A 13828-nucleotide genomic window follows, 5' to 3' on the forward strand; every position below is an offset into this window, starting at 1 on the left:
CTGCTGAAAATAGATTTCAAAGTATGTATTTATACCGTTTCTCCCCTGGTGCTTTTAAACCAATCGCATGCCGAATCGGAATAATTCCCTTTCGACGGCTCTTAAGAGGTGAGAAAAGGACACAAAGGTTTACGGTAATTGATTGAAGGAAAGATTCATTTACATAATACATCGAAATCTAGTAATAAATTATAAATATATACTTGCATGTTACAACTATAAATACAAAAGATGACATGTGATATGAAAGAATTGTTCGTTGCACGCGTAACATTTCGGCATTTCTCTATTTATCACTTTCCCCATACGACACTGGCACAGAACGATGTGCGAATTCCTATTTGTCCAGTTCAATTTCTTTCTGTGTTATATCAACAAAAACGATCGACGATTGATTTTATATATAAAACCGAAAATCATTTCGCTCAACTACTATGTTTAAATTAAAATATTTCAACTTTTGAATCAGTAGGGCGCTCTTCTATTTGGAATTACATAGGAAACTCGCAAATACCGTAGAAAATGGATATTCGACCAAAGAAATATAAAACTATCGATGATCAAGTGGAGCGGCATGAATGAACGATACGAGTCAGCTACTTTTGGGCGCTGCATGGATCTCGCCTATGAAATAACCAAGTGAAGTAAATCGAGGTGAAGGGTCCCGCAAAGCGGGTAACGGTACATTATACTCATCGGAATTCATGGTACGGTCCATTCGTACTGCGACTGCACGTCCATCCTGTTTGTCGGTACGATTCCAGCGCGAGCTTTCAGAGTCCGGTTCTGAGAAACATAAACGGGCCAGTGACGTATCTTAGCACCGATTCAACCGACTCCAATATGGGAATAAGAATGATCCTTTTGAAGATCTCGCTTTGTATTGCGATTGAGATCGCACGGCACTACATTTTCCGACGCTCTACCGCTATAGAATCATCTTTCTTCGTACAATGATGAGAGATTTTTTCTTAATGAACGTATCCAGGAGTTGTGATATACGGGAGAAAAAGTCGAAACCGGAACTTTCGCTCGCTTAATGACCGCTCCAGCTAATTAATCGTTGGTATTTTGCACCAACACACGGTGCAAAGAAGATTAATTCCAGAAGTTTATTTCATAACAAACGAAACAGAATGAACGTATAACGATTCCAAGCGTTGGATGAAGCGAGCTGGGGAACGCATTAACAACGTTTCCGCCTTGTTACGATGCGGTCGACGCAAATGATATAACTTTATGATACCTTTTGAAAGAATTTCTCGCCTATACTTCCTGCGGAGCACTGTTACAAGTTGATCTATACACCTGCTCGAAACCGGCTCGTGGGCAGGTCTAGTGAACTCGATCGGATTCCGAGACCGGATTCCGCGAAATGACCGCCGCTGCTCCGATTTGTTTTTTCACGCTAAAATAAGTTCTTCTAGATTATCTTCTTCTTCATTTATCTCTTTTTTTTCTCGCACGACTTTAAAAAAAAAAAAAAAAACAAACGACGATAAAAGAGCAGCGCGGTACTGTTCGACCGTGAAGCACGCCTAATTATCGATGTTTCTTCGAAGCTGTCTTCTTTTGCAAACAAACTGATGCGAACAGTTCACGGATCATCAGATTTTATAATCGAATAACTCTACCGATGTACGACTGTTGCGAACCATCTACGATAGAGAGTCTTTATTTCGAAACATAAATTATCTATACGTTGACCTCTGAAGCCACCAAGAATTTCGCGAGAAATTCTTGGCCGCAACGAGAGGAACCTTCAGCTTCGGCTAGAAAGCTGTTCCTCGTGGAAATCGTGACGTGATACCCTGGACAAACTAGAAAAGCTGATTGTTTCACGTTAAAAGTTGCTATCCCATCGTGCAAGATAGATATATACTGTTGCATTCCCAGGGAAAATTGTTCATGTCGCAGATTTCTCTCGAGAAATCAATTCTCTAGTGACTTCAATACTGGTTTCAGTATTCTTTGCTAGCTTCGTCAAAGAGGTTACTAGGTTCTTCGGCGAGGTTGTTCGAGCTTGGGGTCACCTTCCACCGATTCGTCACGTTCGACGCGGATCTCGATCTATATCCTCCAGCGCAGAGGTGTACTGGTGCGCTCAATGTTGATCGCTAGAGTTCGACGAACGTTTAAAAGCTTGGAACTGCCGGAGGCTCCGACGTGGCGCTCGCCGAATTTCTCGGCTTGCACACGCAACCGCTTTCAACCAGAACGTAATCTTGGCCAGTCAAGGTCACCGGTCCAAGCGGAATCACCAGAAACAGGTACGGCACGTATGTCTGCGTGCACTCACCGTGGACCACGTCGCACTCCTTCGATCTGTAACAATGCGTTCACGTTTTTATGCCATTTGCATTAATAGTCGACGATAGAGAACATTTTATCGATAAAGAGAAAGGAGGAGGGAAGGAAGATTGAAATTTCTTGGCAGTTCACTTTTGGTATGCGACAGTTCGTGGCTGGATAATCGCGCTGACGCATACCGGTTCAAAAACGTTCCAAAAGTAGGCTCCGTGTTGGTTAGACCTGTTCGGCCCACTGCGCTACATTTGAATCGATACGACTTACCGGTAGGTCTCAATGAAATTCAATCGGAATCACGTCGCATGTATTTACAGATCACGATCGAACGTGCTAAGAAAGTAACAGTGGATAACGATCGAGCCTATCCTCTTGATTTACAGGTACAGATTTACAACGGATGAGCGAGTTTTGAAACGACATATTCAACGACATCGTCGTGATGCGATACTCACTCGCAAACTTCGAACACGACTTGCTGCAAAAGGTCGGGGAACTTCTGCACGATAGTCACAGGCTGGCCGCTGGTTAAGCTGACTCCGTACATAGGAGCCGTGGTGTTGTACCTCGTTTTGCATAATCTGGCTGGGGAACCACATGTCTCCTTCGAGGAAAATGCTCTACCTGGAAATAAACGTGTTGTTCCATATGAAAGACGTATTTCCTGATATTTAGATCAGAAGTTGTACCAGTCTTACGAGTTTCGTTGACCTAGAAACTACTACAACTTTTTCGCAAAACTCGTACAAACGATTACGATAGACAGCCTCGTGTAAAAGAATTCTCAGGAGCTACGTAAAAAGGGTGAAAAGAATCTAAAAGAAGATGTCGTAACTCGTTTACGAGATTGGCGCCCTTTCTTTGGAATTCTGTCGGTTCGTGTGTTCGAAACGACGAGTGGGTCGCCGGTATCCCGTTATGAGCAGAACGAGCGATAACTGTATTGGCCGGATAACACGGTGCCTTATTACCGTCCTCTTGCACCAGCCAGCCATTATCTAAAGGACGGAGAATCGATCCCAGTAAATGAAACCTCCCGAACAGGGACTAATGCATTTTTCGCGGGCACGGCCAACAATCGACGACGAGTCACGATTTTAAAAAGGAATTCATCGAGGATATGCGCACGGCGGGTGTTGTACTCGGTTGAAATCGGGTTTTCGTGTCATAAGGACAGCTACATAATTCAAGGCTGCAAAGTGTCGATACATCGCGCAACCGGTTGTTCCGATTTTTCTGGATTTTTCAGCACGTTTCTGACATTGCAAACGATTTCGAAAAATACTTTAGAAACGTTCACTATGTAATTGTTGCAGATATTTCGTAACGCTAAACCGTCTTTAGAACAAACTGACGTTTCGAGCGTTGGATCTTGCTCGACGCAGAGACAACAGAATCACAAAACCAATAAAAGCAGCTCTCCTTGTAGACTTAAAACGTATATTCTGCCTACGTCGAATTTCTGAGAATGTTGATCAAAGAAACGACGATAGACAAGAATACGATATTTGTATACGATGGTACAATAATCTTGTAAAGTGCAGTAAAGAAACAACTGTAATAAATCGTAAATAGAATATCGAACGATATAACGAGAATCGCGTTATCGGATTATATTTGAACAAAGTGGTAATCACAGGATAAATAAATAAAACAGAGGTTCGACGAGGATGTAGGTTATAGCTGTTCGTAATTATATTCGTGATTCAAGTAACCGGCTCGACTACTGTTGCGCTTCGAACAAGAGGGACAAGTTCGTCTTCCGCGTGTTTTCAAGCAAGCCACGTCCTCGACTCGATCGTGATCCGTTAAATTGTTTCGCAGTTGAATAGGAAACGTCGTCGTTCCCAAAACGCGTTTCGAATACGATCATAAATTTCTCTGCAGAACTGGAAGCTGTCAATCTACTTTCGACGGGAAAAAACGAAACAAGTACTTTTGCGAACTTACCATTTCGCGAGGATTCGGCGATCGAATAATCTCCATGAGTAATCTTGTAATTGTGCAATAGCGCCTGTCTGGTTAATTCAGGATCGATCGTTCGAGGCTGATGGGACCTCGCTGTTCGACCGCTCGCCCAAATATTCTTGTAACTTCTCGATATCGCGGCTCTACGGCAGTTGTTCGTTTTGGTAACGACGTCGCGAATAAAGCTGACATCTTTTAAATCCTAACCGAAAATCTCTTATATAGGAACACTTACGAGGGATACACCATGTTATTCGGACCTATACAGTCAGCTGGATCTGTGAGCGCGTCTCCCCACACGTATTTCAAGCCTAATCCGTTCCCCTCGCATCTTTTGGCATACACGACGTGGGCGCATGTGGTGATAACAAGAATCAGACCCAGGTACGTGGACATCTGAAATTACAGGAAAAATCATGAGAATAACACGCTTGAAAGAGTAGAAATGGACAGATAGTTTCACGTATCGAGAGTCGTTTCAAAGACAGGTGTATTAATGAAAATTAATTACGCCGGTGAGCAACATCTCATGAATAAAACAATCAGAACTGGCTACTAATCGGATTACCAAAACTCGTACGAGAGAACGTGTTGTCACCGCGACGAAGGAAGGTGTGAGTGAACGCACGGTCTTGGAACTCGAGTTCGCACGAGGTCAAGAGCAAAAGTAAATGACACTGGGGCTCTGGTTTGTGACGCGTCGTGCAAAAATCCACCGAATCTCTTCGAATGAGCGTGTGTAATTGGGATTCGCGTAGCTGCACGCTTTGACATTAATAGTCTACGATTTTGTAAACGTTTAACCATTGACTGCTGGTCTATCATTATCATTTCCTTCTGCGAACTCGCCCGCAGAGGTTCCGTTTCACGGGCTGGTAGCGGGTACTGTCCGAACGGCAAAGAAACGAGCGAGCGAGCAAACTTTTTCCCTTTCGAGCTTCACGAACGATGAAAATCGTCCGGACGACACGAGAGAGTGACGACCGTGCGCAATTAAGAATAACAATTAGCGAGCGTGCATAACCAATAGGACTCCATGCATATACAGAGTTTGGGGTTTCTAGGTTGTCAGGTCCACATTACTTCCGCTATATGTATTTCTCGTCGTTAATCGAACACGAGTGAAAGCAACACGATAGCATGCGGCCAATAGCGTTCGATGCTCAATTTCGAATACTGTGCAAATTTTATTGGCGAGAAACCTCAATATTCGATCTAGTTTTTAAGTTGCTCGATCGGTGCATTTGTTTGATGTCCATTTTTTCATTTGTCGATCATTCGGATGATTCCAAGTCGAGAAGAAAAATCAATGCGGCAGAAAATTGCGGTTTAATGTTTGGCCAAGTGATAAATTGCGCGTGGGAAAAGGAAAGGAAGAAAATCATTAATGGGTAGCACTCAAGGCTGGTCATTGGCCGTGACTGACATCGCGTATCTGTTTCTTCAGGAAGCGCTGCCTACTTTTAGCATTCCTTATTCCTACTTTATAGAAAATATAACTGAAATATCTGTACAATTTGTAATATCAGAAATAATATTCCAATGTCGTATATTATATCGATCGAATCGGATAAGACACATATTTCTATATCGCTTGACTCTAGAAATCAGAACGTACATTTATTCTCTTATTTTGATTAATTTTAAACATTGCAGGAGGAAATCTCCTCTAGATCCTCTTCGATCGAGCTGTATGTAGCCGAGTCACATTGCATCAACGTCAATGGTCAATGACACAGCATAATTACCACGTAAGAACATTCGGATAAATATCTGAGGTATCTTTATCGCGTCTCGATGGATTACATAACGGCGAACCTGCGAAAAGGCAAAATCGAGCAACTGGAAGAGACGTGAGAATCACTTGAACTTGGAAGATAGAGGTTTTCCGCGAGTTCACGGATTCACGGTAATTTACTATCAACAAGAACAATTATTCGAGCCGCAATTTCTCACGTTGCTAGCAGCTTCTTTTCCCAGTAATTGTTGAGAGGGTACTGTTAATATGCTAACACGTCGCGGGAATAATTAACAGGCTACCACCGATCGTGGAAACAGTTGGTAGAATTTGAACGAGGCTCGTCTAACTGGAGCTGCGAAGCAGCTTCAAGGAAGTTCGGACGATTAGATGTAATGCGAGAATTGGTAGGTGAAATAGACTTGATGAAATATGACATAGAAAAAAGCTTGGGAAGAACTCTGCTTCCGGCACTCAGGAGAGGATTCCTCGTGGACCATGAACGTGTCATGCGGTTGTTTCTAACGGTAAAGATGAATCGTCCTAAACGCTTTTTCCTCTCGCTTCGGCTGTTCTTTATCGAATATACATTTACTCATCCTTGGTCTCTGTTAACGGTATAGTCATTTCGGTATTTAGTTTCACGAATAAATTATTATAACTGTCACGGAGTTGTTACGTATTCGAAATTCCGCCTCTTCGGTCTCCGTGTTCACAGCGCGAAGATTTCCTAGTCAGGGGCTCGTTATCGCTTTCGCATGACAGAGCGCAGACGCCTCGTAAAATATCGAATGTTCAATTGTAATTTTATTGTAACAGATCTGCACGATTAGCGATCGTTTCCTTGTCGCAATAAGAGCAATATACTTGATCTAAAAGTAACTGCAATTCTAAACGGAGTAATACGCTGGATCAAAAACGTAAGGGAGCAATGAAAAAGATAGGAACGCGATTTTGTGACAAGTAATAAACGAGGGAAATGTTAGTTTAAGGAAACGTGTCTAATCATTGTCCCTTTGTATTTTAAAGCCTGGAAGAACTTTGGCGTAGAGTCCAATCCGTAAGATTTGATTTCGATTACAGTAATGACTTTTAAGATGCTGCGCATCTCCTCTCGTAACTGCTTGGAATGTTTTTCAAAGTGTATCATAATTTTTTCGATGCTCGAAGATTGACGTGCAGTCGCTGTATATTTGTCAGTGTTGCATTGAAAGCTTCAAACTTTATGACTATTCTTATATTTTTGCATTAGGATTCGAGTAGCAGTAGTTCTAATTAAAAGCGAAATCACGAAGCAGAAATTCAAATTTAGAAATTTCACGATTTCAGAATGCTGCTAATCTGTTTTGAGATTTTTTTCTCCTTAAACAGGAGATCAGAACGAATGTTATTTAATTTAAACGGAATATCGTAGAATATTGAAAATTTTTGAGCTTTCGAGTCATTAAAATTTGTACATACCATTTTCAGATGTTACATTCAGTCATGAAAATTTGTCATTATTATCTGTTACAACCTGCAGGATGTCACTCACCGTGAGAAAGACCGTTTTTAACACTGTGCGTTTGAATCCTTTTCTCGGTCCGTTTGATAATATGATCGGTTATACGCGTTACATGAATCGATCGCAATGTTCGGGTCTAAGAAGGAATAGAATTAAAATGGGGGCACACGAGTTCCTTAAACACTGTTCATGTCACCACACCGGATGTCGTGGGGTCGAACACCTCCGTCCTCACAGGTGGATGTCTAGAGGTTGACTGTAGAATCGTAAGTAACCGCTCTCCGTGCTCTGGTAGAGTCAGGGAAAAAGGGGGGATGAGACGAGGAATATCGGCTCCTGTTCTACTACTTTGAAACCTTTCTTCTTTTCTTTGTGAGGAGACTAAAGAGGGTAAATAAGAACACCCCTTTTTTCCTTTGCGTTTTGCCAAACTATTAAATATTCCTCACTTTCTGAGGACTACTTTTTATACAAAAATGTGTTAATAAATTACATTTATAGACTAGGAATATTAAAATAGGATTTATGGATGTGGAGGTTAATATAATAATGCAATCAGTAGAAGTACATTGTCTTTATAGCTGTTCGATGACAATGTATTACAAAAGTATACACATTTTTAAATGAATAGCGATGGAGTGATAATAAATTTGTGTGCCCAAAATTATTTCTATCTTGTTTTGTCCAATTCATTGTAACCAGATTCATTAAATTATTTCCATATATATAAACTCTGTTGCATACTTATGAAATTTACCTTTTTCATTTAAATATTAGTTTGCATATCGTATTTCATATTTTGAATCTTTAATTACATGTCATGTCGCAATAAAATTTTACTACTAGTTAGGAAAGAAAGCAATGTCAAAACAACATTCGTGTACGAAGCTGAATGTTATATTACATAGAGAATATATCTTCAAAAAATCCTTAAGAGATTTGACGAGAAAGGTGGAATTATTCAGGCTTCGATAACGACAGACAAATATCTGTTGTATTTCCTAGTAATTCTAGGAGCAATAGATATACGAAATATGTTACATATTGCAATAAATGACAATTACTTTTTAATACAGTAGTCCAATATCGAAATATCTTCTGTAAGTCATTTTCTTTGTATTAAAATAAGTAATAGAAATTTTCGTCAGATATACTCAAATTGCAGTCTTATAGATACTAATTGTTAAAAAGAGACTACATGAAATCAACTTAAGAGATTAAACATAATAGCAAAGTTCACTTAATATATAGTTCACTTAATTTCGTAATAATCGAGTACAATAGCGTTAATGATTCTAAAAATACTATCCAAGTTCTTCACTAAATGAAACTTAGAGACTTAAAATTCTTATATCTGTTACTTTAATTAAATATATAGGCTAATAATAATATAACGTGCTCATTTACATTTTACAACTGCTTTCTCAGTCGTCAAATTTAATAGAATTGACGCTAGTATCTATTTGACCACCGCGGTAGCTACCGCGCTTTTTCTTCGTTTTCTCGTGACGAAATGACTTTCCTCTTGTGAATTTGAGGTCCTGATTCGCTTTCTCTCCCCAAGAACCACGAGCACCTTTCTGTTTAACAAAAATTCCATATAATAATATTCACTTACTACATAAACTTTATTTAGATACCTGACTATTCCGAATTAACTTCCCTCACCTTTATATGTAATTTCTATTGTCAATCGTCAAACGTAATTTTTTTATTTTGTTGCGATGCGTTATCGAATGATCTCTGTTTATCGAAACTACCTCTGCCCCCCCTAAATCCGCCGCGACCACCCCCTCTTTCACCTTCGCCGTTACCCCATGATTTCCTAAATCCGTCGGATCTACCGCCTTCATTAGTATTTCCCCTATCATTCCCACCCCATGATCTTCTATTGTCAAAACCACCTCTAAAATTTCCTCGACCTCCCCTAAAACCACCTCTTCCTCCTCTATCGCCACCACCGCGACCTCCCCAATCCTTATCACCTCCGCCGCCACCTCTTCCTCCTCTATCGCCACCACCGCGACCTCCCCAATCCCTATCACCTCCACCGCCACGACCTCCCCTGAATCCACCACGACCAAAACCGCCTCTGCCTCCGCCAAATCCACCCCTTCCGCCATGTTTCTTAAAACCACCCTCTTCCTGATTGTCCTCCTAAAACAAAAGACTCAGGTCAATCGCCGTTTTCTATTCAAGTCCATTTATACGTGAAACATCTTTAGAAGCATTTTTTTATATTGTCTTTGCTAAAAAAAAACATGAAAGGTATTGGTGAATGCAGGGAAACATGGTCTCAAGCTTTTATAAAACGACGAGTGACCTGTGTTTTTCAAATGTTTCCAAGCATTTACCTTTGCCTCAAAAGAATTGTTTGCCAATTTGGGATCCAATTCTAGCTCATCATCCTTTACACGACGAAATGGAGTATTTTTGTGTCGCTAAACACAGAATTTTGTAAATAAAAATGTTTCTTTTTTCTTGTATAAATGCATCAAATGCAATAACTATTACCTTGTCATTATTGAAACTATTATTCGCCTTTACAAAATTACTGTAATTATTTTTCTGAGCTTTTGCAGGGGGCTTTCCTACATCTTCCTCTTCTTGTTCCTGTTCTATTTCTTTGTGTTTTCTTTTCTCAACTTTAGGTGTCTTTGGGGTTGGAGTTATTTGCTGTTTTTCATTAGAATCACCTTCCTCTGAATTTGAATCTCTTTTAACTGCTGTTTCTTTTGCGACAGGAGTTTTAGCAATAGATGTATTTGATTTTTCATTGTCTGATGAATCTGAGTCAGAATCTTCACTGGATGATTCCTTTTTACCTCCAGTTTTCTTTATTGTTTTTGTAACTGCAGATACTGGTTTTTTGACTGGTTTTTCATTTTCAGATTCATCCGAATCTTCCGAACTGGACTCAGCTTTCTTTGCAGGTTTTGTTGTCGCTTTTGTAGCTGTCTTTACATTTTCATCTGAATCATCAGAATCTTCACTAGAAGATTTTGCTTTTTTAGATACAACTGGTGTTACTAATTTAGCAGAAGCAGGCTTTTTTGTTGGTGGTTCTTCTTCTTCACTGCTATCTTCGCTGGAAGAAGATTCATTTTTCTTAGCAGGTACTTTCCTTGCAACTACGGTTGTTTGTGGAATAGCTGGCTGTTTAGCTGGTTCTACATCTTCACTGCTGTCTTCGCTAGAGGAAGATTCTTCTTTTTTAACTATAGCTTTCTTTGCTACGACTGGTGTTGATGGAGGAACAGCCTTTTTAACTTGTGATACTTCTTCCTCGCTACTTTCTTCAGTAGATGATTCTTTCGTTACTGTTACTGTTGGTTTTGTTGGTAAACCTTTGTTTTGCTTTCCTAATTTTGTTGTTTCCTTCTTTTGTGGAGTAGGCACTACTTCTTTCTTTTGTTGAACAGATTTTTCCTGTTTTTTCTTATTTGGAATAGCTTTAGCAACTGGTGGTTTTGCAATAGTTGCCTCCTCTGAAGAATCATCCGAATCATCGCTCGAAGATTCCTCTTGCTTAGCAACATTAGTAGGTTTAGCAACCGGCTTGGCTTTAACTGCTGGCTGAGGTTTGGCAACTTCTTCTTCTTCCGAAGAATCATCAGAATCATCACTAGAGGATTCTTCTTTCTTTGCTGGTGTTTTTATTATAGATGTTGGTTTCTTTAATACTGGCTTAACTGGACTTTCTTCTTCGCTATCAGTACTATCTTCGCTCGAAGATTCCTTTTTATTTATTGTGGATTTTGTTTGAGCTGTTGCAGCTGATTTTGTATTTGCTTTTGCACTTATATTTGCTTTAGATTCTTCTTCGCTATCTGAATCTGAGTCATCCGAAGATTTCTGTGTTTTAGATACCTGAGTTACTTTTGGCGTTGATACTGCTTTAGGTTGTGTTTTAGGTACCTCTTCCTCTTCTGAAGAACTATCATCTGAACTTTCTTTTTTCTTTACAGGCGGCGTTTTAGATAATGGTTTAACAGTAGCCTTAGTTTTTGCATGTACTTTTGGTAAAGGTTTTTCATTTTCGCTAGAGCTTTCTTCTGAAGAAGATTTCTTTTTTTTATTATTCACTGCAGCATTAACTGCAGCTTTACCATTTACTTGTGGCACCTTCCTTGGTGCATCTTCTTCACTCTCTGAACTTGTATCTGAACTTGTATCTTCAGCTTGTGCCTTTATGTTTAACTTTATTTGCGATGTTTTTTGAAAATGATTAAAAACGTCCTCAATTGTTGGTGCGCCCTTTGGCAATGCGGGCTGTAAACGAAATAAACGAACATGAGTGAAGGTCGTAGTATCTTTACGATGAATTACCCGAAATTAAATAATATATGGATCAGAATATTAATTAATATACATATAATGAGTAAAAGTGATGATGATCAAGTTCTATTTTAACATGAATTCGAAATATAAAATAACGAATTTATTTCGCCCACGTGGTAAGGCCGAATGGCGGTACTTCTAGTATGGCATATACATTGACTTCTTGAAAATCGATCAATTACTGTATGTACGAAATAACTTGTTAGAATCTTACCGCTTTTGTTTTCTTTTGAAAAACCTTCGCCAACGACGCGTCCTTTTTTAGTAAATATTCATACACAAGAGCAGAAACACTCGATTCTACGACAGATGCCATGATGGACGCGTGCGAAGAGCTGCAAAACCTAGCCGCAATTGGATGCACGACAGCAGTCTCATACACTCCCCATTTTCATATACATGGCGCTACAGTCGAGCACGGATTGTATTGGATGAAGATGCGTTATGTAGTAACGTGCGGTGCATGTTACTTGTGGAACACATTGTTGCGATATCATTTCGGATTGGTAATAAGATTATTTCTATTATCTCAAATGTATTCTCATTTTTTGTGTATTAGTTTATTCGCATTTAGTTAACGAACTATTAACGTTTGTGATTTAAAGTTATAAACATATATTGTCAGTAGTCGCGTTAAATCATTTCTGTAATTCTTTGAGCTTATACACTATGTTGATTTTATAAACGTACTCAAAGTTCATAAATTTTTCCTCTGTCTTTTGGTTGGTGAAATATCGGTTTATAAGCAGCGCATTGGATGTTTTTAAAATGATAAACCGGCTTCGTTATAACCTGTAAGGTACTAGAATTTTCGGCGGAAATTTGTTCATTCAATTATATCGGGTGGCAGTTATTTGAAAACTATGACAGAAACTCAGCAGAAAGCAAAGTGTATTACGCTAAAAGGATCGGCAGAGCTGGTTAAAGAATATCTTCGTAAGTTAATCATACTTTTTACATTCTTTTAAAACTTATTTACAATTGTCGAGCGTTACTTGGAATTTAATCAGAATTCATCGTCTTACGTGTTGATTCTACTCGTTTCAGTTTATGGCGTGAATAGTATTTTGTATCAAAGAGGCATTTATCCTCCGGAAACTTTTGAACCCGCCGAACATTTTGGTTTGTTCGTTTTAATGTCTACAGATGAAAAGATCAAAGGATATTTGGATACTGTTCTTAGCCAGATTCAGGAATGGCTTATTCAACGAAAAGTACAAAAGATAACGCTTGTTATAACAAATGTTAATACCAAAGAAGTATTAGAAAAGTGGGATTTCAGAGTAGATTATGAAGGTCAGTCATCTAATGGCGCCAATGATAACACAAAAAATAGTCTTCCTGAAGTGGGTACAAAGGACGTAAAGGCTATACAGAAAGAGATTCGTGAAGTCATACGTCAGATCACTGGTAACTTATTCGATAATTCAAGTCTTCATAGTACAGCGCTTTACATTTAAAATCTGATTTGTCGGATCTTTTATGTTTCAGGTACAGTAAGTTTTCTTCCACTATTGGATTGTTTATGTTCATTTGATATTTTGACGTATACTGTACCTGACTGTGGTATCCCTAAGGAATGGGATGAAACCCAGCCAGTATTTATCGCAAACAGCCAAGAAGTACAATTACGATCATTTTCAACTTCTATTCATAAGATGGATACCATAGTTAGTTATAAGAATGTTTAGGTATTACATGTTTTATCTTTGATAATTGAAATGTACATATGAAATATATATTTCTTTCATCTTTTTAACAGTAATTGATATTAAAGACTGCTATTTAACTTTCTTTTTGTATACAAATGATTATAAGATGAAAGTGGTCGTGTTGTTCTGAAAGGTTTGAATATACTTTACGAATTATTAGTATTACCTACAAAGAGTTTTATACGAATATATATTTTGATATAACTTTGATAGCTTGTCAGTTTATTGTATAGGAAATCCTACTTCCAGCAGTTATCC

The 13828-nt window shown here is 39.0% G+C and overlaps 3 protein-coding genes across 6 annotated transcripts; 1 reads left to right on the top strand and 2 right to left on the bottom strand.

Annotated features, from left to right (window-relative positions):
- Window positions 1-177: 177 nt before the first annotated feature.
- LOC117214157 lies at window positions 178-8029 on the bottom strand. Its single transcript, XM_033459997.1, has 5 exons — window positions 7548-8029; window positions 4511-4671; window positions 4258-4418; window positions 2763-2931; window positions 178-2325 (listed from the first exon to the last, which is right to left on the bottom strand). Exons 2-5 carry the CDS (start codon window positions 4669-4671, stop codon window positions 2136-2138), a joined length of 681 nt encoding a protein of 226 aa, XP_033315888.1. The 5' UTR covers window positions 7548-8029; the 3' UTR covers window positions 178-2135.
- A 47-nt stretch (window positions 8030-8076) lies between these two features.
- LOC117214155 (nucleolar protein dao-5) lies at window positions 8077-12241 on the bottom strand. Of its 4 annotated transcripts, XM_033459991.1 has the most exons (6): window positions 12073-12241; window positions 10032-11789; window positions 9872-9958; window positions 9515-9674; window positions 9186-9454; window positions 9015-9097 (listed from the first exon to the last, which is right to left on the bottom strand). In XM_033459991.1, the coding sequence occupies exons 1-5, from the start codon at window positions 12172-12174 to the stop codon at window positions 9207-9209; spliced, it is 2355 nt and encodes a 784-aa protein (XP_033315882.1). In that variant the 5' UTR covers window positions 12175-12241; the 3' UTR covers window positions 9015-9097; window positions 9186-9206. The 4 variants fall into 4 exon arrangements, with proteins under 4 accessions (XP_033315884.1, XP_033315882.1, XP_033315881.1 ...); XM_033459990.1 differs by having other exon boundaries at window positions 9186-9674; XM_033459993.1 differs by lacking the exons at window positions 9186-9454; window positions 9515-9674 and having other exon boundaries at window positions 8077-9097; window positions 12073-12239.
- A 223-nt stretch (window positions 12242-12464) lies between these two features.
- LOC117214158 (mitotic spindle assembly checkpoint protein MAD2A) lies at window positions 12465-13777 on the top strand. Its single transcript, XM_033459998.1, has 3 exons — window positions 12465-12794; window positions 12906-13268; window positions 13350-13777. Exons 1-3 carry the CDS (start codon window positions 12722-12724, stop codon window positions 13547-13549), a joined length of 636 nt encoding a protein of 211 aa, XP_033315889.1. The 5' UTR covers window positions 12465-12721; the 3' UTR covers window positions 13550-13777.
- Window positions 13778-13828: the final 51 nt, after the last annotated feature.

The sequence above is a fragment of the Bombus bifarius genome, unplaced genomic scaffold (assembly GCF_011952205.1).
Source record: "Bombus bifarius isolate JDL3187 unplaced genomic scaffold, Bbif_JDL3187 scf7180000009200, whole genome shotgun sequence".
NCBI lineage: Eukaryota > Metazoa > Arthropoda > Insecta > Hymenoptera > Apidae > Bombus > Bombus bifarius.

Coding starts and splice junctions, on each gene's coding strand:
- LOC117214155 (XM_033459990.1), bottom strand. CDS start 12,174: ATGGCATCTGTCGTAGAATCGAGTGTTTCTGCTCTTGTGTATGAATAT. Junction 11,790..12,072: donor TTCAAAAGAAAACAAAAGCG/GTAAGATTCTAA, acceptor TTTCGTTTACAG/CCCGCATTGCCAAAGGGCGC. Junction 9,675..9,871: donor ACAATTCTTTTGAGGCAAAG/GTAAATGCTTGG, acceptor CTTTTGTTTTAG/GAGGACAATCAGGAAGAGGG.
- LOC117214158 (XM_033459998.1), top strand. CDS start 12,722: ATGACAGAAACTCAGCAGAAAGCAAAGTGTATTACGCTAAAAGGATCG. Junction 12,795..12,905: donor GCTGGTTAAAGAATATCTTC/GTAAGTTAATCA, acceptor TACTCGTTTCAG/TTTATGGCGTGAATAGTATT. Junction 13,269..13,349: donor AGTCATACGTCAGATCACTG/GTAACTTATTCG, acceptor TTTATGTTTCAG/GTACAGTAAGTTTTCTTCCA.
- LOC117214157 (XM_033459997.1), bottom strand. CDS start 4,671: ATGTCCACGTACCTGGGTCTGATTCTTGTTATCACCACATGCGCCCAC. Junction 4,419..4,510: donor AATAACATGGTGTATCCCTC/GTAAGTGTTCCT, acceptor CAACTGCCGTAG/AGCCGCGATATCGAGAAGTT. Junction 2,326..2,762: donor GTCGTGTTCGAAGTTTGCGA/GTGAGTATCGCA, acceptor GCATTGTTACAG/ATCGAAGGAGTGCGACGTGG.